Below are 23,002 nucleotides of genomic sequence, written 5' to 3'. Positions count from 1 at the left end.
TCAGCAGCTAAGAACACTTACTGCTCTTCCTGAGGACCCGAGTTCAGTTCCCAGCACACATCAGGTGGCTCATAGCTACTAGTTCCTCCAGCTCCTGGATATCTGAAGTCTCTGTCTTCAACAAGCCTAGCATATGCACATAACTGTTCATAGACACATAATTAAAAGAAATAAAATATGTCTTAAAAAAAATACATTGGAGATGGGAACAGTGGCTCATGTCTATAATCCTGACACTTAGGAAGTTGAGATAGGATTGCCAAGATTTCAAAACCTGACTGGGCTATGTAGTACTTTTGTTTTTGTTGTTAAAAATCTGTTGGAACCCAAAAATAAATAAATAAACAGATAGATAAATAAATAATGCATGGGAGCTGAAGGTATAAATATCTCAGTGGTAGAGCTCTTGCCAAGCATGCACAGGGACCTTGGTTTGACTCTTCCAAAAACTGCAATAAAAAGAAAGGAGTAGGTTTTGTCTGTCTGTCTGTCTGTCTGTCTGTTTTCATTTGGGTCTCCTTTGCTCCTAGACTCTGAACAGGAAGTGCCCCCTGGGACTACAGAGTCTGTTCAGTCGGTGGATTACTACTGTGATAGTAAGTTCAAACATAATCCTTTGGTTTTCTTGTTAAAAGTTGACCTCTCGCTGGGCGGTGGTGGCGCACACCTTTAATCCCAGCACTCAGGAGGCAGAGGCAGGCAGATCTCTGTGAGTTCGAGAGCAGCCTTGTCTGCAAGAGCTCGTTCCAGGACAGCCTCGAAAGCCACAGAGAAACACTGTCTTGAAAAACCAAAAAAAAAAAAAAAGTTGACCTCTCAGCTGGGTGGGTGGTGGTGGCACACACCTTTAATCCTAGCACTCGGGAGGCAGAGGCAGGCGGATCTCTGTGAGTTTGAAGACAGCCTGGTCTCCAGATTGAATTCCAGGACAGGCTCCAAAGCCACAGGGAAACCCTGTCTCGAAAAAGGAAAAAAAAAAAAAAGTTGACCTCTCAGCTGTCTTGGTTCCCTTGCATGTTTTAAATGAGCACCCACAGCTGTAGATTGCCCCCATAGCTGTAGTTTGCCGTATAGAAAATTGATCTCCATTGATGGTGGGAATGCTTGATTAATACTTTTCTCATTTACCAACAGCAATTATTCTTCGGAACATAGCTCCGCACACTGTGGTGGATTCCATCATGACAGCACTGTCTCCCTATGCATCCTTAGCTGTCAATAACATTCGCCTCATAAAAGACAAACAGACACAACAGAACAGAGGTTTTGCATTTGTCCAGCTGTCTTCTGCAATGGTGAGGTTTTCCAATCTTTGTGTTTTGTACACTGTTAAGAGGGCAGAGGTCTGGCTAACAAGCATAGCCACAACCATATCTTTCCTTTTTTTTTTTTTTTTTTTTTTTTTTTTTTTTATTTATTATGTATACAGTTATCTGCATGCATGCTTGCACCCTAGAAGAAGGCACCAGATCTCATTATAGATGGCTGTGAATCCACCATGTAGCTGCTGGGAATTGAACTCAGGTCCTCTGGAGGAGCAGCCAGTGCTCTTAACCTCTGAGCCATCTCTCCAGCCCCATATCTTTCCTTTTTAAACAGAAATCTAGAGGCTAGAGTGATGGCTCAGTCATTGAGTGTTTGCTGTTCTTCCCAGGGACAGTTCCCAGACCTATTTATTAGGTGACTCACAGCCATATGTAATTCCATCTCTACAGGAGCTGATACCCTCTTCTGGCTTTACAGGCACCTGCGTGTGAATGCACACACATACCCACAAACATATTAAATAAGAATAAAACTTTTTATCTTCATTTTGAAGCTAAGTTATTTAGTGACAAAGTGTGTGCAAAGTCCTGAGTTTAAGCTCTAGTATCCAAATGCAAAAATGTCCAGATATGGTCCTGTGTGCCTTTAAACTCAGTACTCAGAAGGCAGGGTCATATGGATCTCTTTGAGTTTGAGGCCTTCCAGACCTATATTGTGAGACTCTGTCTCATTAAATAAATAAATAAATAAATGAGTAAATAAATGAGTAAATAAATAAGTAAATGGAATAAAAGGCACGAAATACACACAAAAAATAACTAAAATACTTTTTTGAATGTGCCCAATTTGTTTAGTGGAACTCCATCAACATAGGAAGCAATAATGGGTGGTGTGGTGTGTAGGCTCTAAGTGCTACAGAGTGATCATAATAAACCATTGCAGCCAATAGAAAGCATTCTCTGGTTCCTAAAGTAACAAAAGCATCTGTTGCATGCTCAGGAAATGAAATGAATTTATTTTCTTCCAGGAAATTGAACAACATTTTTGGAGTTAGAACTGTAGAGTAGTAGATGTCTTCAAGAAAGACATCACACTCCAAAATTCATGGCACTGTGGAGCCAGAAATCCCCCATGACTAATACATCCAGTCCTGAGTTTCCTATCAAAGTAAAAAGACAGCAAGAATAATAAAAATAGGAAGGCTTGTTTCTCAGAATTATGTATGAAACCCATCATTATGACAGTTTGTCGTGCTTTTTAATCAAGTATTGTGTACATCCAAATCTGTTGTTGCTCTTTCTGTTTTGGTTTTGATTTATGCATCGCAAATGAAAAATCCCATATAGAAGCTATCTCTTTATACCTCTGTTTAGTTCTTAGGCCATAGTGACTTCCGTGGTAGTAATGAGTTAGACAGTAACAAAGAACCTGAACCAAGTAGGCAACTTTCACTATATGAGGGGGGAGGGGGATAGTCTCATGTGGATGCTGGAAATGGAACCCCAATCTCTTCTGAAAGAGCAGACAGTTTTTTTAATTGCTGACCATATCCTCAGCCCCCAAAGTCAAGTAACAGCCTGGTGTGGTGGCACATGCTTTTAGTTCCAGCGTTTGAGGGCAGAGGCAAATGGATCTCTGTGGCCAGCCTGGTCTATAGATTGAGTTCTTGGCCATAATGAATAACCAGACCTGTTTCATGAATCCCTGTCTCAAACAGAAAACTGAGGCAATTGTGGCTCCGCTAATTTTAACACTGTATGTGAGGCTTCTGGAACCCAGTGTTCAAAGCTGTATAGTGACAGTTGTGTTGACTGATTTCTTGTACACATATACACAATACCTATAAAGAACTGACAGCTGAAGTTTGAGTGTGGTTTCAGTCTTTTGTACCTTTAGATTGACTTGGTATTCTTTAATAATTCTGGATTACTTATGACAAATTTGTTTTTCTTCATATTCTCCTTTAGGATGCTTCTCAGCTGCTTCAGATATTACAGAGTCTCCATCCTCCATTGAAAATTGATGGGAAAACTATTGGAGTTGATTTTGCAAAAAGTGCCAGAAAGTGAGTGGTGTCCTTATTTCAAACTATTACCATCTGCATATTTACTTACATAGGGACGCTGCCAGTTGTATGTCAGCTCTGTACTGTCAGCACTGATTTCCCTGATTGTCTCTATCCCGATAGCCCTGTAACCAGTTAATAACAGTTGCCAGACATGGTTTCAGCAGATTGGTTGAGAACATTCTATGCAAACTGTAGCAATGTAATACAAACCTGTCCAGAAATAATCCTTATGCTAATATGCTGCACTGCTGTGTGATGCTATAAGTATCACACATATATATTTTTTTTCTTTATTTTTAGTTTATGTGCATTGGTGTTTTGCCTGCATGTATATCTGTATGAGAATGTCCGAACTTGGGAGTTACAGACAGTTGTTAGCTGCCATGTAGGTGCTGGGAATTGAACCCAGGTCCTCTAAAAGAGCAGTCAGTGCTCTTAACTGCTGAGCCATCACTCTAGCCCAAGTATCCTTTTTATTAGAGGCTGGCGATGACTTAGTGGGTAAGGTGCTCCCCATGTATGTTACCTCAGTGTTGAGATGGAGACAAGGAGATCCTGGTAGCCAAAACAGCTAGGATCTTTTTAACAAATTCTGTCTCAAAGAGCAAGGCGGAGAATGAGAAGACACCGGATGCCTCCATATATCTTGAGCACACCTTCACACACATGTTCACATGTACAGTACACATAAGATACCAAAAAGAAAAAATTTCTGTTTCTATTATCATTAGTCATCCAGCAGGTATCTTATTGCATCAGTTATCAAGTAGAGAAGTGACATCTACCGAGGCTTGCCAAAACCCCTCTCCTTCAGAAATTCTACCTTGCTAGCATTTGAGACACAGCCCCTCCCTGAACCCCACAGACCAAAATTAACTGCTCTTCTCTTGGTGCTGTTGGAAGCACAAACTTGGACATGCAGAGAGAATACATGATTATATCTTTGTGATTTCAGAGATTTGGTTCTTCCGGATGGTAACCGTGTCAGCGCCTTCTCTGTAGCTAGTACAGCCATTGCGGCTGCTCAGTGGTCATCCACTCAGGTAAGAATGAGACGAAGAGTCTTTTTACTTCAGGTGACTTTTCTTGGGGTGCTCAGACACTTGCTTTTAGGAATTAATTCCTGACATCTTTATTTGTTCTACTAAATTTATCCTTGGTTCTTTTTCTTTTGGTATTTTACAGTCTCAAAGTGGTGAAGGAGGCAGTGTTGACTACAATTACCTGCAGCCAGGCCAGGATGGCTATGCACAGTACACTCAGGTAGGTGAACGTGGCTGGCATTCAACTTGTAATCTACAAACTGTCTAAAATAGTGACTTTAAAGTGCACTTTCCCTCAGTACTCACAGGATTACCAGCAGTTTTATCAGCAGCAATCTGGAGGACTGGAATCTGAGGCATCATCTACGTCAGGTAATAAGCTTCGTCTCTGTTTTGCTTCCCTTGAAGTAGCTGTGGTTGAGGAAGTATTAACTAGACCTGAAGCTACAAGTCAGTTCCTTGCAAGAAATGAGAGGGTACATTGAGGACTGACATTATTGGCCAGAAGGTCTTGTAAAAGTTATTGTGTATACTGAGACTCAGTATAACTCCTAGAGACTATACTATGATTAGCTTTATTCTTGGAATTTGAGTGTTCCGAAACTCCATGTTGAATCTTGAGTGACCATAGAAGTTTAGGTGAGCAGAGTATGTGACCCTATAGCAGCACTCAGACATGCACCAGAAAAGCCACAATAAGATGACTTTGGGAGCTGGAAACAGTTAAGAGCACTGGCTGCTCTTCCAGAGGTCCTGAGTTCAATTCCCAGCAACCACACAGTGGCTTACAACCTTCTGTAATGAGATCTGATGCCCTCTTCTGGCTAAAGGCATACATGCAGATAGAATACTTATATACATAAAATACTAAATCTTTAAAGAAAAAAGTTGGGCTGGAGACATGGCTCAGCGATTAAGAGCACTGACTGTTCTTCCAGAGGTTCTGAGTACAATTCCCAGCAACCACATTGAAGGACATCTGGTGCCCTCTGCTGGCATGCAGGCAGAAGACTGTATACACAAATAAATAAGACTGTATACATAAATACATAAAATTTTAAAAAAAAGTTAACTTTTGGCTGGCTAAAGTGAACAGTTGTGGACGTCCACTGTCCTTTAGCTCTTCCTAACCCCCCCCTTTTTTTTTTATCATCAGGCACAGCTGTGACTACCACCTCATCAGCTGTAGTGTCCCAGAGCCCCCAGCTCTATAATCAGACCTCCAATCCACCTGGCTCTCCGGTAATCTTGCTCTTAAATACAGAGTTGTTGGCTTTGTTGCTATGTAAATATTATCCTTTCCTGGTATATTATCCAGGATTGACTAATTACATATATTTTACCTAATTTCTTTTATTAGTGTTTTTAAAGTTATTATATTTATGTGCATGTATTTTAAATATAAAGAACCAAGCAGGGCATATTTATACTTTGTAAATTCTTTAGTTCAACCTTTAGAAAGTTGTAGCATGTCTGTTGCTATAGAATTGCCCTAGATCCTTGCTGCAGTCTGTCTGTCAGGGGAGTCCTTCCTGCTGGATGGTTTCGGGGACTTGGTTCTCTTGAAAGGCGTTACAGTTGAAATTGTATTGAAGCTGATGTTCTTTCCAGACTGAGGAAGCACAGCCTAGCACTAGCACAAGTACACAGGCCCCAGCTGCTTCCCCTGCTGGTGTAGTTCCTGGTACCAAATATGGTAAGCTAAACCTCATGGGACTATTGACAGTTGGAAGGTCCTAATTGTTGCCTTTGTTGTTGATAAAGTTCCTCTGCCTTTGAAATGGGTGTCAAAGGGACATTTGGGAATGTGAAGAAAGAACATTGAGGTCTGCTGTAGCTCACTGGCTGAGAGATTGACATACAGTTTCTTACCTTGAATGACTGGCTGGGTTTTGTTTTTGCAGCAGTACCTGACACATCTACTTATCAATATGATGAGTCTTCAGGGTATTATTATGATCCTACAACAGGCCTCTACTATGACCCTAACTCACAAGTAAGTGCTGCTTCCCTCCTTTTCTCTAGAAAAACCTTGGTTTTGCTTAATACCCTTGTGGTACATGAGATAAAGTATTTCCTATAAAGGAGCATATGACCCAGATAAGTTATAGGGGCTTGTTTCTTTGGGGGTTATGAGATTCCAGGACTTTACACATGAATCAATTTTTTTTTTTTTTCAAGATAGTGTTTCTCTGTTTAACAGCTCTGGCTGTTGTGGAACTCACTTTGTAGACAGAGATCCGCCTCCTCTTCTTCCCAAGTGCTGGGATTAAAGATGTGTACCACTAATGCCCAGCATTTAGTTCTTTATGGCCACCAATGCATACTTTTAATTTCAGGATTTTGGGGATTTAAGGTTGCATGTTTAGAAACCCAGTGAGAAGCCTCAGTGGATAAAAGTGCTTGCCATGCAAGCCTCACAACCTGAATTTGATTTGTAGAACCAAGAATGAAAGAATACTAACTTCCCCCGATTGTCTTCTGAATGGCATACACATGCCTCCATTTGTGTATCACGTATAACATACATGTTGTATACAGTGCTAATAAGATAAAAATGTTTTGAAGTGAGCTAGAAAATGGGCTCCGTGGTACAGATTACTTTACTCTTACATAAGACCTTGGGGTTCAAGTTCCAGCATTGCCAGGTGGTAGTTGCACATAACTTTAATCCCAGCACTAGCACTCAAAAGGCAGAGGCAGGCAAATCTCCATGAGTTTGAGGCCATCCTGGTCTACAGACAGCCAGGACTATACAGTGAAACCCTGTCTCGAAATTCCAGCATCAACATGTCAGCTTAAAACTGCCCATCTGCCAGGCGTTGGTGGCGCACGCCTCTAATCCCAGCACTCGGGAGGCAGAGGCAGGTGGATCTCTGTGAGTTCAAGGCCAGCCTGGTCTCTAGAGCAAGTGCCAGGCTCCAAAGCTACACAGAGAAACCCTGTCTTAAAAAACCAAAAACCAAAAATAAATGAATAAATAAACTGCCGGTCATTCCAGTTCCAGGGAATCTGATGCCCTCTTGTGGCTTCTGTTGGCACCAGGCACAAACATGGCGCACATACATATATATATAGTCAGGCAAAACACTCATACACAAAATATATATTATTAGCCGGGCATTGATGGCACACGCCTTTAATCCCAGCACTCAGGAGGCAGAGGCAGGTGGATCTCTGATTTCAAGGACAGTCTGGTCTACAGAGTGAGTGCCAGGATAGGCTCCAAAGCAATACCCTCCCCCTTCAGCATCCACTATGATAATTCTATTTTTAGAGATAATTTTGTCAAGTTAAGATTTTGAAAGCTGGGCAGTGGTGGAGCACACCTTTAATCACAGCTCTCAAGAGGCAAAGGCAGGTGGATCTCTGATTTCAAGGACAGTCTGGTCTACATAGTGAGTTTCAGGAGAGCCAGGGTTGCACAGAGAAACCCTGTCTCAAAAAAGAAAAAGAGGGGAGGAGGGGAGAGAGAGGGAACTGGGATTGACATGTAAAACAATCTTCTAATTTAAATTTCAAAAAATGAGAAAAAGAAAAGAAGAAACAAAAAGAACAATTTTGTGCCCAGGACCCAGCAAGGTGATTCACTTCTTTAATCCCAGCACTTGATGAGCTAGAGAAAGGTGGATCTGTGTGAGTTTGACCCTTATCTGCATAGCAAGTTCCAGGACAGGCAGGCGCTACAAAGTGAGGAAAAATAGAGAACAGAAATGAGAGGACTAGAGCTCAGTGCTTGTCATTCTTCCAGAGGACACTGGTTTGATGCCCAACACACATATGGGTTCTCACAGCACCTGCAACTTCAACTCCATCCAGGGGATCCAGGGACACTTGGACTCACTCACACATACCTACTAAAAGACTTGTAAAAGCTTAGCTAGAAGTTTTAAATTCTAGGTGAGTTTTCCCCACAAATGAAATAAAATTCATCATTTTAATCAGAATTTATAATTTGATGGATTTTATTGTAGTCACGTTGTTATGCTGCTGTCACCTCTAATGTATAGAACATTTTAACCGTCGTTTTGTTTTGTTTTGTTTTGTTTTTTGTCTTTTTTGTTTTTCGAGACAGGGTTTCTCTGTGGCTTTGGAAGCTGTCCTGGAACTAGCTCTTGTAGACCAGGCTGGTCTTGAACTCACAGAGATCTGCCTGCCTCTGCCTCCCGAGTGCTAGGACTAAAAGCATGCGCTACCACCCGGCCTGCTCATGAATCTTTTTGTCCCTTTTTTTCCTCCTTTCCTTTCACAGCCTCAGATATCCTCTTGCTATAAACACCCAACAGAAACCTAAGAATCTTCAAACCAACCAATCAGAAAACCTGGTAGATAGAGCGTTTTTCTCTGATCTAGTCACAGCCTGCCTTTGGCAACCATTTTTTATTAGAATCACAACATAAGCATCATCATATTCTCTCTTGTAGCTTTTCCTCTGTGTGCACACACTCATGCACACACATGCCTGCCTCTGCCTCCCAAGTGCTGGGATTAAAGGCGTGCACCACCAACGCCCAGCACATTTTACCATCTTAAATCACTCCCCTTCCTCCTCACACCTGCACCCCTGTGCCTCAGGCCTCAACCCCTGCACCCTGCCAAACCACTAATAAGACATTTTTGTATCTGGATTTACCTGTACTAGATGTTTCATATAAATGGACTCAGATACTATGTGGTCTTTTGTGTTTAGTTTCTTCACTTATCATCCCTATGTATCCTTAGGATAGCAAAACATCCCAAGAATGTTTTATTTTTGGTAGTGTATATAACTTAAAGAGGGAAAGCAACTTTGATACTCCATAAATATCTGTTTATGACTAGGAACTGTATATATATCATAGCAAAACAAGTAGAGTTAGCAGAAAGTTGACATTGAATACCCGTGGTTTCTGAGAGGGAAGCATGAAGAAGCAGTGGGCTACCTGCCCATGTGCATAGCTTCTTTACAGTTCTTTCACTTCCCTCAGTCTGATCATTTCCATGGCAGTTCTCCTTAATTCAGCCATAGATGTTATGGTCCCACAGTACCTTTCCCTGAAAGAGATATCACAGAGAAGCCAGCAAGTTGAATAGGGAAAGGTCCTTGCTGCAAACCTGAAGACCTAGGACCCATATGGTAGAAGAAGAGAACTGACTCCTGCCGGGCGTTGGTGGCGCACCCCTTTAATCCTAGCACTCAGGAGGCAGAGCCAGGCAGATCTCTGTGAGTTTCAGGCCAACCAGGTCTACAAGAGCTAGCTCCAGGACAACCTCCAAAGCCACAGAGAAACCCTGTCTCGAAAAAACGGGAAAAAGAGAGAGAACTGACTTCTGCAAGTTGTCTCTGACCTCTACACTTGGTGTGATCACCCAGACACACAAATTAGATACTAAACATAATTTTAAGAAAGAGAAAGAAGGCTAGGTGTGGTAGCACACACATTTTAGGCAGAGTTTGATGGATCTCTGTGAGTTCAAAAGGCTAGCCTGGTCTATATAGTAAGTTCAGCAAACCCAGGACTACATAGTATGATGCCGTGTCAAAACCAAACAAAAGCCGGGCGTTGGTGCCGCACGCATTCAATCCCAGCACTCAGGAGGCTGAGGCAGATGGATCTCTGTGAGTTCGAGACCAGCCTGGTCTACAAGAGCTAGTTCCAAGACAGCCTCCAAAGCCACAGAGAAACTCTGTCTTGAAAATTTTTTAAAGTTTTATTTTATTATGGGTATTTTGCTTCCATGTACACCACTTATATGCCTAGTATTTGGGCTTGAAGGGGCTAGAATCCAGGGTTGGATTCCCTGAAACTGGAGTTACAGATGATTTTAAGTAGCCATGTGGGTGTTAGGAATCAAACCTATATCCCCTGGAAGATCCTATTTTGTTTGTTTGTTTTGTTTTTTATTTTTTTAAAGATTTTATTTATTGCGGGGCGGTGGTGGCGCACGCCTTTAATCCCAGCACTCGGGAGGCAGAGGCAGGCAGATCTCTGTGAGTTCGAGGCCAGCCTGGTCTACAGAGCAAGTGCCAGGAGAGGCTCCAAAGCTACACAGGGAAACCCTGTCTCAGAAAAAAAAAAAAAAAGATTTTATTTATTATGTATACAGTCTTCTGCCTGTGTTCCAGCAGAGGTCACCAGATCTCATTCAAGGTGGTTGTGAGCCACCGTGTGGTTGCTGGGAATTGAACTCGGTTACTCTGGAAGAATAGTCAGTGCTCTTAACCGCTGAGCCATCTCTCCAGCCCCAGATTCTGGTTTTTAAAAATAAAACCCTCGCATATTCTTGCGAAGAAATCATATTTGACTTTTCCTAGATGTTTCATACTTTATCATCCTCAGACATACCAAGGAGTACTATTGGTCCTTTCTGAGCAGGACCTTGCCACTAGTCCTTGGGTTTTTGTTTTGCTTATTTGTTGTGTTGAAATAAGGGTCAGGTCTAGGATTACCTTTCTAACTAAGAATGAAATTCTGATCTTCCTGCCCACCTCACAAATGCTGGCATTACAAACAGGTAGACCAGACTTATTTGAGCTTTTGTTTTGTTTTTAGCTAGGTTCTCAACTATGTAGCCTGAGCTGACCTTGTATTTGCTGTTCTCCTGCCTAAGCCTCCTGAGTACTAGGATTATAGGCATGCATTACTATTGACATAACATTAAACTTAACATAGCTAAACTTGAAGTATAGCCAATGGTAGAGCTATTATCTAGCATATTTAGGGCCTTAGATTCAATCCCCGGCACTACAAAAACTTAATCGACAAATCTGTATTCCTTGATACTCTTTTCTCTTGTAGTACTACTATAACTCATTAACACAGCAGTACTTATACTGGGATGGAGAGAAGGAGACCTATGTACCAGCTGCAGAGTCTAGCACTAACCAGCAGACGGGCCTGCCTTCCACAAAAGAGGGAAAGGAGAAGAAAGAAAAACCCAAGAGCAAAACAGCTCAGCAGGTAATGACCTAACAAAGGAAACCATGATTGTTTCCTTAAAGAGTTACAGTTACTTAATTCTTCATTTTTGGTCCTGATGGCACAAGCCTGAAATTTCAGCAACCTGAGAAGCTTACAAGTTTAGGGTCAATATGGGTGCTACACCACCCTTACCCCACCCTGGGTAACTTAGTAAAACTCTGTCTCAAAGTTAAAGTAAAAGGAGTTGGTAATACAACTCAGTGGTAGAGTACTTGCATTTCAAGTACTGGGCTTGATCTCCTAAAAAAAGGAACAAGAAAAATTTGCAAAGCCATAATGAGTTAAAGATAAGTGAACCTCTGTCTGGAAAATAATTAAACAGGAGGCTGAGGAAATAGCTCTGTAAATAAAGTGCTTTGTGCATAAGCATGAGGACCTGGGTGTGGTCCTCACGACTTATATATAAAAAGCCAGGCACAAAGAGATGGTTCTGCTGAGCATACTGCTCTTGTAGTCTTTGATTCCCAGCACTCAATGTGGGGCATTTTCCAGCTATCTGTAACTCTGCCTCTAGGGAATTTGACACCCTCTCCTGGCCTCTGCAGGCACTGCACTTATACACACAGACCCACACACATTTGTATAACTTAACATATTAAATAAATCTTAAAATGGAGCACATTTTTAACTACTGAGTTTTCTCTTGCCATTACCACCCCAAATTACATTTATTTATGTTTTTGTGTGAATGCTTGCATACCATGGCTTACATGTGGAGGTCAGAGACGATGTGAGGGATCATTTCTCTCTTCCTGCTCCGTAGGTTCTATGACCCAAACTCAGGTTACCACTGAGTCACTTTGTGAGCCCAATAACTAAGATTATTGTTAGTTTGTTCACTGTTAAGTTACAGAGAAGTAAGTGCTGTTGATGGTGTTCTTTGAATCTAGATTGCCAAAGACATGGAACGCTGGGCTAAGAGTTTAAATAAGCAGAAAGAAAATTTTAAAAACAGCTTTCAGCCTGTGAATTCGTTGAGAGAAGAAGAACGGAGAGAATCTGCAGCAGCAGATGCTGGCTTTGCTCTCTTTGAGAAAAAGGTAATGGAAGCCTATAGGAATAGCCGTACTTGGTAGTGGGCACCTTTGCAACACTTGAGGCTTATGCTTGTTCTGTTTTCCAGGGAGCCTTAGCTGAAAGGCAGCAACTCATCCCCGAACTGGTACGAAATGGAGATGAAGAAAATCCCCTTAAAGTAAGGAAGTACCACCTGTGTTTTAACCCAGTGTGTGGTTTATGTATCAGTTTCAGTCTCTGCTACATCTTGGCTAATGCAATTCCTTCTTAAAGTGGGGTGCTTTTCTCTGTCAGTGGGTATCTGGAACAGCTTTGGCATATAGAATCCATATTGAGGGCTTTGTGTTCTGTGTGCCTAAGATCAGGTGAGGTGGACCGATGAATGAAGCCTGAATCCCTAAGCTAAGTAAATTGGTTTTTGTAGCATTTGTAAATAGAATTTTTAATGGTCTGGAAAGAAAATTAGGACTTACTTTCCTTGATAGAAGCTGGTATAGCTGGTCCATTACGCTGATCTGTTGTTGTATTTAGAGTGTTTATGCATGGTCAGTAGTTTGAAAACAGTTATCCAAGAACCCATTTCTTGGGCTCCAAAGGGTTGGTACTCGAAGGCTGCTCCAAACAGTCAGTGAAATGTACTTTATTACTGAAGGACAACATCGCACAATGAAGTCTCTCAAACTTTGGCACTGTTTTATCGATCTAATTTCCAATGGCCCATCATCATTTTATCCCCAGAGAGGTCTGGTTGCTGCTTACAGTGGTGACAGTGACAATGAGGAAGAGCTGGTGGAAAGACTTGAGAGTGAGGAAGAGAAACTGGCTGACTGGAAGAAGATGGCCTGCCTGCTCTGCCGGCGGCAGTTTCCAAACAGAGATGCCTTGGTCAGGCACCAGCAACTCTCCGACTTACACAAGGTGGCCTTGCTTCTCAAAACTTAAGGGGGAAGAACGGAGGGAATTTAATGGTTGGGGTGGTGACCCTGGTAAAGGTGCAGTAAATACCTTCCTTCTGTTGGGTGGAGTTGTAGAATGTAGAAAAGCATTATGTCTTCATACACTCCAGCTTTGGTTTGGATGCTATGTTGTATTGAGATTTGATTGGAATGCTAATATTATGACATTTCATATTAAAATGTTCTGAATTCTAAGTGTGTCTGTAAACTCTTTTGTAATAGCAAAACATGGACATCTACCGAAGATCCAGGCTGAGCGAACAGGAATTGGAAGCCTTGGAGCTAAGGGAGAGGGAGGTAAATGAATTGATAGTGTACCACTAGGATGAAAATCCTGACATACTTGTTGTAGTGCTTTCTGGTTGGTTGGTTGGTTGGTTGGTTGGTTGGTTGGTTGGTTGGTTGGTTGGTTGGTTTACATAAACAGTATTGATGTGTTCACAGGCTGGCCCTGACCTCTTAGACTCAAGCAGTCCTCTTGCCTCAGTCTTCCAAATAGCCAAAACTATAGGCATACACCACCACACCAGTATTTTATTTTGCTTTTATTTGTAGTATTTAATTCCAGGTTCCTAAGGGTATAGTGGGTCTTTAAAAAAAAAAAAAAAAAAAAAACTTGGCAGTGGTAGCGCACACCTTTAACCCCAGTACTTGGGAGGCAGAGGCAGGTGGATCTCTGAGTTTGAGGCCAGCCAGGGCTACACAGAGAAACCCTGTCTTGGAACCCACCCCACCCCCCAAAAAAATGACTTAGAAACTTCTTGTTCTAGGATAATTTTGAGGTGTCTGTACTCAAGACTTTTGCTTTCCCCATTGATTATAGTGCCAGCCATTCAGGGTCTACTGGATGGGTCTCAGGGAGCCTCTTTAACACTTCTGTTTCTGGAAGTAAACCTTCCAGAAACAGTTAGCAAACTGGAGATAGGCAATTCTTGCCTCAACTTTAGGACAATAACAAGCTGTGTGACCATGAGTGGTAAAGGAAACAAAGGAATTGGTATTTAAGACCACATATGCCCCAATTTAAAGAATACTTCAGGTTAAGGTCTGTATGTGTAAGGCTGTTGAAGGTTGCAGTAAGAATACTCCTACCTTGTTTTTTGTTGTTTGCTGTGTAGATGAAATACCGAGATCGAGCTGCAGAAAGACGAGAGAAGTATGGAATTCCAGAACCTCCAGAGCCCAAGCGCAAGAAGCAGTTTGATGCTGGCACTGTGTATGTGATGAGCACCATTTTCCAGTTCGTTAGCTGGGGCTCTGGCTGTTTTAAATAACTGTGTGTTTGCCACTGGCAGGAATTACGAGCAGCCCACCAAAGATGGCATTGACCACAGTAACATTGGCAACAAGATGCTGCAGGCCATGGGCTGGCGGGAAGGCTCAGGCTTGGGAAGAAAGTGTCAAGGCATCACAGCTCCCATTGAGGTATGAATAGGCTCTGAACCTGGGTTCACAGGCCTGCTGAATGCTAAGTAGGCAAAGGCACACCTTTCCTAAAGTTCCTGCTTTCATCGTCCTCATTATTTGAGGAAGTCTCATTATTCTGAGAGGAAGCCATTGTTGCTTTGTTTTTGTTTTTGAAGATAGGGTTCCCTTATATAGCCATGATTTTCCTGGAATTCACTATGTAAACCAGGCTGGGATCAAACCTGCTTTGGCTTAGAGTGCTGGAACTAAAGGCGTGCACCACAAGGCTTGGTGCCCTCATTGAGTGCTTACTACTTTTACAAAGGACACAAGCTCAGTGCCCAGCACCCACTTGGGAGTCTACCATTCCAGTTCTGAGTTTTTGATTCCCTCCTCTGGCCTCCATAGGCACTTCATGTACATGGTACATAGACATACATACAGTCAAAATATCCATACATATAAAATAAAAAGAAATGAGTGAGTAACTAAAATATATGTAAGGGCCAGCCAAAATGGCTCATTAGGTAACTTAACATGGAAACCTAGCAACTTGAGTTAGGTCCCCAGAACCTACATAAAACTGGAAAGAGATGACCATCTTTACAAAGTTGTTCTCTCTCGTGGGCGTGTGCCATGCCATGCCATGCATGCCCCCAAATCCGGAGACCTTGTCTGGAACCTACCCACCCACCACCTCCACATGACCATTTTAAGTTTAGGAAAAGAAATCACTAATTTGTCAGAGCCCAAATTGAGCCAAACCTGGCTTCAGAGACTCCAACCTATTGACAGATGATAGGAATTCTACCATCGACGGCCCCCACCATGCCCTGGTAGCACAGCTGTTGTCACTTTTTTTTTTTTCCCAAGCATGTTACTCCAGTGTAGATGGGTTTTATTGGCATTGTCTATCTTCTTATAATTTGTGCCTGTAAGAACCTTTCCCAGAATGCTTTAGAGGCCTTTCTAGGCATTGAAAAGTGTGGGTGGGTTCTTCCTTTGCCACTTTTATCACCCCAGTCCTTAACTACCTCCAGGTCTAATGTCAACACCCTTGTCTTCTCTCTATTGGTGGTTCTGCTCATTAGTGTGGGCAAGATGAGATATGGGCTTATACCTACTTACCAACTACTAACAATCTTTTTGTTTCCCCAGGCCCAGGTCCGGCTAAAAGGAGCTGGCTTAGGAGCCAAAGGCAGTGCATATGGGTTGTCGGGTGCCGATTCCTACAAAGACGCTGTTCGGAAAGCCATGTTTGCCCGGTTCACTGAGATGGAGTGAGACTGGGGAAGCAATGATGGGCACAGGGAGCAAGCCATCTCCTCAATTTGCTCTTATTTTCTGTCTCTAAGAGCATGCCTTGTGCTATTAATAGTTTAGGGTGAACCACTTCATTCTTCGGGGTTCTCCCTTCCACCTTAAAGGAGCTCCTTTATGTGGGTTATCTGCTAAACAGCCTTCCTTCCCACCTGAGGGCTTGTGAACAGAGGGGACAATGGGCTTTTTATACTTCAGTGTACATAGTGTAAATGTAATGTGTTCTCCATGTTGTAGCCTGTGTTGTGTCCCTCCTTCCTAGGGGCTTGAGAAGCTCTGAGTGGTTGTCAACACCAAAGCCACCACTGTCATTTGTTGTTGTTATGTCTTGGCAATAGCCTTGTGTATATTTGTATATTATACATTTGTACAGAATTTTGGAAGATTTTCAGTCTAGCTGGCTCCTTTACAAAAGAAATAACTTCAAAAATGGGTTTCCTGTGTCTTTATTCTTGAGAGAATGGGTGGTAAAGGCTGTCGAGCCAGTCGTATCTGGTGGGGTTGTGTGTGTTTAGTTTTTTGAAATGGGTGGTGTGAGTTAGGCTAGCCTTAAAAACTCACTATGTAGCCCAGGCTGGCCTGATGCTTGTAGTAGTCTTTGGTGAGTCTACTTGTAGTTCCTAAATATGGATGTGAGTGCTTGTGTTCCAATTTTCAGGTTCTAGACCTGCTTGAGCATTCTATTTTGGGTGATAACATTCCATCCTTACCACTAGGACAAGAAACATTTTGGCCAAATAAACAAATGTTTGTTTTTCTGAAACTGTTTCTCTCTAGTCCTGGCTGGCCTGGAAATCCCTATGTAAACAAGGCTGGACTTGAACTCACAGAGATCCTGCTTCTGCCTTTCACGTGCAGGAACTATGGGTACACCACCACAGCTAGGTAGAAAGTGTGTGAGTCTGGAACCTGGATGGGTGTTCACACAGCCCATGTGAAACTGCTTTAACTCCACTGACTTGATATTGTCAGGGAAGGGAATCTGTGTGTTCTGGTGGGCATGGGCCTTCCACAGTTGAATGGACAATAGGAGGGACTTTGAATGGGCCAGTCCCAGCCAGCTGAGTAGTTCCCCTGGAGAGGCATGTTGCAACATTGCTAGGCAAAAATGAGGCCAAATGCAAAATCCCCAAGTGTGGTCATACATGGCAACCTATCATAGATGAGGCCACACATTCCCAATGCTTGGGCACTGAATATATCACCTGGACAAATGTCTGCCCTGGGGATGCGGCAGCCCTACCTCCAGAAGCCTCTAGAGAGAGGCTACTGCCTTTACCACCTGAGCAGCAGTCATAGGCAGCCTCATTAACTGCCGCTGACAGGCAGCACGGATGGCTCTTCAGGTGAACACAGGTGGAATGGGCTCTGGGAAGCGCCTAATTAACTGCATCCAAATTACCAAAGCTTGGGTGGTGTCTTCCCTGGACCATCTCAAGTCTTTCATTGATTGCCCCACACCAACAGAAGCACGTGAGTCCTTTCTACACTGCTTGTTAGAAGGAAGGCAAGAGACTCCAACTTAGATGCTGCTCTTCTGCCACACCTGTTGTGTGCATCTGAGCGCAGTTGTTTGAAGTTTTACAGGCTTGGGGCTCGGGTCTCATGCACGACCATGTTTGTACTGTTAACTAGGGCTCGAGCCATAAGGGTACAGATATCCTTCCACTGATCATCAGGGTTGGGTTCAACCCCAGTAAAGGGGGTAAAACTGCTCTACCCTGCCTCCTGAGTACATTTCTCCTAACCAGATTTGATTGGGTTTAGGAGGTCAGTGCCTGCTGAGTCAGGGCAAATTTCCCCATCAGCTTAGGCTGACCTGGAGGAAGCCTCCTGAGTCCAGACTGCCCTTGGTTGGGACAGCTGCTACAATGTGCAGGGCTTTGAGGACCATCCAGGAACAGCTGTCATGGCCATGCATCAAACAAATTTCAAACCCCAGATGAGTAGCCAGGCCTGAGCTAAGCTCTCCAAGCATGCAGTCTGGCTGGTTGGGGGGGGGGGGGGGAGAGCAGTCTCAAGGGTACCTGGAGCCCGGCTACCCCTATTCCAGAGGGGTGAATGCCCTCTGGGACCGGCAGAGTGCCTGACAACACAGTGCTTCATGTGGCCAGGAGGTGGCAGCACTCCGTCACCTATCTGGTCAGGCCAGTTTGGGCAGTAGTAAGCAAGAGACTGTCCCAAGACCTGAGGCACTGGAGGTTCACACGCCTCTTCCTAAGCCAAATATAGGAAATATTGCTAAACTCATACCACAAGGTACTTTGATGTCATGACTAAGTTCCTCAGAGGTCCTTCCCCAAAAGCTCCACTAGCTAAGAAGTTTTCAGTATAATGTATAATTTTAGAACTTAGAGCTATAAGTTCAAGGTCAGCCTGAGCTACATAGTGAGGCCTTGCCAAAAAAGGGAGAGAGTGCTGAGGAGATGGCTCGGCAGATAATGAGAGCGAGCGTGTGCTGCTCTTGGGCTGTTCACAATGCTCTGGGAAGGAATGTGCGACTCCCCACGGGGACTAGAGATACAAGCTTCAGGGGTGACGGGAGTGAGCTACACCAAGATTACTCTGCTTCACGCCTTTAATCCCAGCACTCAGGAGGCTGGGGCAGGTGAATCTCTGAGTTCAAGGCCAGCCTGGTCTACATACAGAACAAGTTGCAAGACAGCCAAGACTACACAGAGAAACCCTGTCTTGGGAAAAAACAAGAACAAAAACAAATGTAAAATTAAAGTTGTCACTTGGTGAGATGTCCTACACCTTTAATTCTAGCATTTGGAAGGTAGGCAATTTTCTATAAATTCCAGATCAGCCTGGTCTAGATATCGAGCTCCAAGCCAGCCAAGACTATGTAATGAGACCCTGTCTCTCAAAAAATAGAAGAAAAAGGAAGTTGCACAGCCCCTAGCTGTGGGGCAGGGGAGCACGAATCAGGCTGCCTGTGCACAGTAGGTGCTTCTGTCTCCTAGCAATCCTTTTCTACCCAGGTAAATAATTCCTTCGGTCGATAAAATGCATTTCTGCCTCTCATGCTCCGTTCATCCAGCTACATAATTATTGACTCAGAATAATCTTGGCGTAGTTCACATCGGACCTAACGCTTGTATCTCCATAGTCCATGGGGAATTTCACATTCTTGCCCAGAGCTCTCAGAGAGAAGCTGGAGATGCCCACAGGCCTTTACCCTGGGCTTCCAAAAAGTGGTGGGAGCGGCAAACGTATGAGCCTCTGCTAAAGTCAGAAGAAACTGAGAGGAGCCACACCTAGACAGAAAGCAGTCTTCAGAGGGAAGTACAGGGGCCCTCAGCTGGCTCAGTCCAAGCTCCATTCTCATCCAGTTTAGAGAGAGAACTGAGGCTCAAATAGCTGGAGGTTCCTGCTGGTGAATGCCAAAGCTGGATTCCAACCTGGGTACCTCGTCAAGCCTCAAGATCTGGGGCCATCAGTTCAGGTTCAAGGTGAGTACTGTTGCAACCTGCTGGGTATGACAGACTTGGCTGAAGAACAAGCTGAAAGCTGGACTCACCAGACCCTCTGAGGAGCTGACTCAGACCCTCCAGTCCGTAGAAACAAGGTCAGGCTCCAGCACCCATAGCCTACAGCTCTGGAGTGATCCGGCCCTTCAGATGTACCCCAATACCCCAGGGAGAGAAAGACAAGAGACAAAGAGCAAGGCCTAGAGGATTCTGGGAAGAGGAGCTGGAGAGATCTGCAGCTGCTGCAAGGGGTGGGAGGCTGAGGGGGCAAGATAAGAAGGGGAGGAGCAGTCAGAGGGTCTGGGGGAGTCTTCCATTCGGCTCTGCCCATGATGCTGCTGAGTGAGATAAGACAATTGTGCAATTGGTGGATTTCGCATGCTGATGAGACCTCGGCGAGTGAGAGAAAGAGGAGCTGGGACTCCTACTCTCTTTTTCAGAGGCCAGGAAACCCCCTCAGCCCAGGTGACATTCCTAGATTCCCAAGACCCAGGTAGACATCACCACCCAGTGTCAGGCTGGACAGAGCTATTTAAGAATGATTTGTGGGAGCAATTAACCCTCCACTCATTGTTTCTTGATCCCAGAGGCAGTTTGTGGAAATCCACCAGAGCCTGCCCTGCAGATGATGCCTGTCTACCAGGCCTGGAACGTGGCAAAGTTGAATACATATCCTGAAGGGTACCACAGCTGGGGCTTCCTTCCCTTCCACTTCTCCACCCTTTGGTTAGGCTGAGGGGCTACCCTCTGCACTCGGGTGGTGTGTACAGAGACCCAGATAACCATGCAGTTGCAGAAGGCAGTATGCATGTTTTCCCAGAAGCCTGGGAGTGTACGAGAGCCACTGCATCAAACACCTGCCGTCTAATGTATAAAGCATGTATGCCGTGTGTATATACCCCTATCCTGGCCACTGGTACAGAGGGCAGGCAGAGTCATCCAAGCTTACCCCTGTGTGCCAAGAACAGCCTGGAAGGAATCAGATGTGCTCACTCCTGAAGGAAGGAGACTTACTCTGGCAGCTGGCTGCGGACTAAGATGAAGGGAATCCTCAGGGCTGTAGCATGGCATGACGACAGGGCAAATCACTGCGCACTACATACTCCTGGGCACACACTCATTCCGCAGGTCCTCCTTGTTTGATGGTGTGTTTTGTTGGTTTTTTTTTTTTTTTTTTAAGACTTTTTTGTGGAAGGGTGTTAAGAGAGGGTTTGTCCAATCCCGTCTATCCTGGAACTCACCCTGTAGACCAGGCTGTCCTCAAACTCAGAGACCCGCCTGCCTCTGCCTCTCAAGTGCTGGGATTAAAGGCATGCACCACCACACCTAGCAAGATTTTTATTTTGTATACATGTTTTGCATGCAAAAATGTCTGTGTACGAAGTGCATGCCTAGTGCCCTCAGAGGCCAAAAGAGGGTGGCAGATCCCTTGGGACTGGAGTTCCAGATAGTTGTTAGCTGCCATGGAGGTACTGAGAATCGAACCTGGGTCCTCTGCAAGAACAGCAGTGGATCTCAGGCATTTCCTGAGCTCCCAAAAGGGCCAACCTCTGCTCAGCTTTAGGGCTGAGTCAAACCTGCAAGAAGACTAAGGGATGAGTTTAATGTCCTTAAATCTTAGAATACAGCAGCCATACCACCCCAGGACGAGAGGGAGAAGCAACCAACTGACTGGTAAAAAGGAGACTCAAGATAGGCCTCAGCCTGCCCAGCTCAACAGCTCATACAAATGAGGGTTCCCCTGGCTTTCAACTCCAGAAGTTGCGGTCTGATCATCCCTGAGATTGGGCTCCGCCATCCCTTCATGCTGAGCCTCAGGGCCCTTCATCTCTCCTTTCTCCCCCATCTCAGTAGAGAGTCCCCAGTTAGGCGGGCTCCCCCCCCCCCGCCCCAGAATCTCTCAGGGTGGTTGTACTCTACATCTCCCTAGCACCTAAATACTGGCCCAGAGCCCCCTTCTGAGTCCCTCCATGCTGCCCTCTACCAGCCTCCAATACAAACTGAGTGGTAACCACACACTCTGCATGTCACACACCCCACCCCTCCCCACACACGGATTTTTCTGGTTCTTATTAATGTAAATGAAATCTGCTTGGAGCTAGCGTCCTTAATGGAAAGCGTTCCTGGAATTTGTGCACACATGGGGCAGGGGCGGGGGTGGGGGTGGGGCTGAGATTAACTCTTGTGCAGCCAGATTCAGTCTAATCAGGTTGCAGTGACCGTGGAGCTGCCATGGAACTTGGTGAAGCCCAAAAGTTATTCATTCCTTCCCAGAATTGTGGCCTTGAAGGCAAGTGGCAGAGCTTCATCTGCATTCTATCCCTTGTCCCGGGACGAGCCCCATAAGTTTTCTTCCCGGAAGAAGGTAGTCTGAAGAGAAAAAGGGGAGTCCTTGATCAAGATACAGCCCCAAACCAGGCTGGGACCTGGAAGAAGGGGTAACAGGTTGTTGACTATACACCCACACCCTGCACAAAGAAAACCCACCTTAGAAATTCCCTCCCTCTCTCCTCCACCCCATACATCTTTTGGGACCCTCAGTGTTACTGGGGCAGGGACAGTGAAGAGAGGGAGTTAGAGACCCCAGACTGGATGCCCAAGGCCAGTTGGCATGAGGGGATCAGGGCAGAAAAGCTTTGGCTTGGAGCCTGCAGCATGCCCTGTTTGGCTTCCTTCCCTAAATCTGAATGCTTGTTCTGGCACAGCCCACAGCCTGGCCCCAGCGGAGCTGTGTTTTACTGCCTTTCGTGGCCCGCACAGGGATGTCTGCTTCATTGGCGGGGGCAGGGGAAGAGTCTAAGATTTCAATTTCTCCCAGGTGTGGCTCAGTCTGGAGGATGCCTTAGGGAGGCTGGCTGGGCTGCCCCACCCCCGCCCCCCACACCTACGGGGTTGGTGTGTAGAGCACCCGAGAAGCCCAGGAGAACAGAGGCAGGAAGGGGGAAGGAGGGAGGGAGCTCAGGGGGACTCCACGGGAGGAGGTAGTGGCCCTTTGAAGGACAGTGTCTGGGGGTGGGGTAGAGGGGCTGGAGACTTAAAAGGAGTTGAGACAGGAGCTAAAGGATGAGGATGGGAAAATGGGGATGGGGTGGGGGCTAGGAGCTGGTGAACAGAGGCTGGGGGTTGGTGGGGAGGGGCTAAGGAAGGGGGGGTCGAGGGACAGGGGCTCAGAACAGAACTGACTTTCAAGAGGGACAATAGGCTGAGAAGCCTCCTCCCCACCCACACCTGTCAGGCAGCTGGAGGAGGAGACTGACCCACTTAGCTGCCTCTCCCCGTAGGCTTCTACTAATGAGCGCTCTGGGCTTTGGGAGGGAGGCTTCCCCCCCAGGCTGTGCCTGAGGCTGTCGCTTCCCCCGTGTCCCCTCATTATCTACTGGGGTGTTCATTGGCTCTGGCTGTCCTCCTTATCTTTAGCAGTGTTTGAGAAGGAAACACTGGACCCCAAAATATGCCCACTCTGCTCCTACTCCCCTTCTTCCCCAGACTG

General features: G+C 44.9%; 1 protein-coding gene across 3 annotated transcripts in view; it reads left to right on the top strand.

Annotated features, from left to right (window-relative positions):
* The window catches only part of Rbm5 (RNA binding motif protein 5), a 32,391-nt gene extending 15,918 nt beyond the window's left edge, over window positions 1–16,473 (top strand). For 2 of the 3 annotated variants that reach the window (XM_027414495.2, XM_027414493.2), the window contains 17 exons: window positions 531–596; window positions 1,135–1,295; window positions 3,234–3,331; window positions 4,290–4,377; window positions 4,520–4,597; window positions 4,677–4,749; window positions 5,534–5,619; window positions 5,989–6,073; window positions 6,282–6,373; window positions 11,157–11,318; window positions 12,230–12,379; window positions 12,463–12,534; window positions 13,095–13,274; window positions 13,535–13,609; window positions 14,431–14,528; window positions 14,608–14,737; window positions 15,878–16,473. In XM_027414495.2, coding sequence (XP_027270296.1) covers window positions 531–596; window positions 1,135–1,295; window positions 3,234–3,331; window positions 4,290–4,377; window positions 4,520–4,597; window positions 4,677–4,749; window positions 5,534–5,619; window positions 5,989–6,073; window positions 6,282–6,373; window positions 11,157–11,318; window positions 12,230–12,379; window positions 12,463–12,534; window positions 13,095–13,274; window positions 13,535–13,609; window positions 14,431–14,528; window positions 14,608–14,737; window positions 15,878–16,003 — 1,820 coding nt within the window. In that variant the 3' untranslated portion in view covers window positions 16,004–16,473. The remainder of the gene's footprint in view (window positions 1–530; window positions 597–1,134; window positions 1,296–3,233; window positions 3,332–4,289; window positions 4,378–4,519; window positions 4,598–4,676; window positions 4,750–5,533; window positions 5,620–5,988; window positions 6,074–6,281; window positions 6,374–11,156; window positions 11,319–12,229; window positions 12,380–12,462; window positions 12,535–13,094; window positions 13,275–13,534; window positions 13,610–14,430; window positions 14,529–14,607; window positions 14,738–15,877) is intronic. The other variant, XM_027414494.2, reaches the window with a different exon arrangement.
* The last annotated feature ends 6,529 nt before the right edge of the window (window positions 16,474–23,002 follow it).

This window comes from Cricetulus griseus, chromosome 4, assembly GCF_003668045.3.
Source record: "Cricetulus griseus strain 17A/GY chromosome 4, alternate assembly CriGri-PICRH-1.0, whole genome shotgun sequence".
NCBI lineage: Eukaryota > Metazoa > Chordata > Mammalia > Rodentia > Cricetidae > Cricetulus > Cricetulus griseus.
The sequence above is the reverse complement of the archived record's forward strand: the minus strand, read 5'-3'. Positions and strand labels throughout refer to the sequence as shown.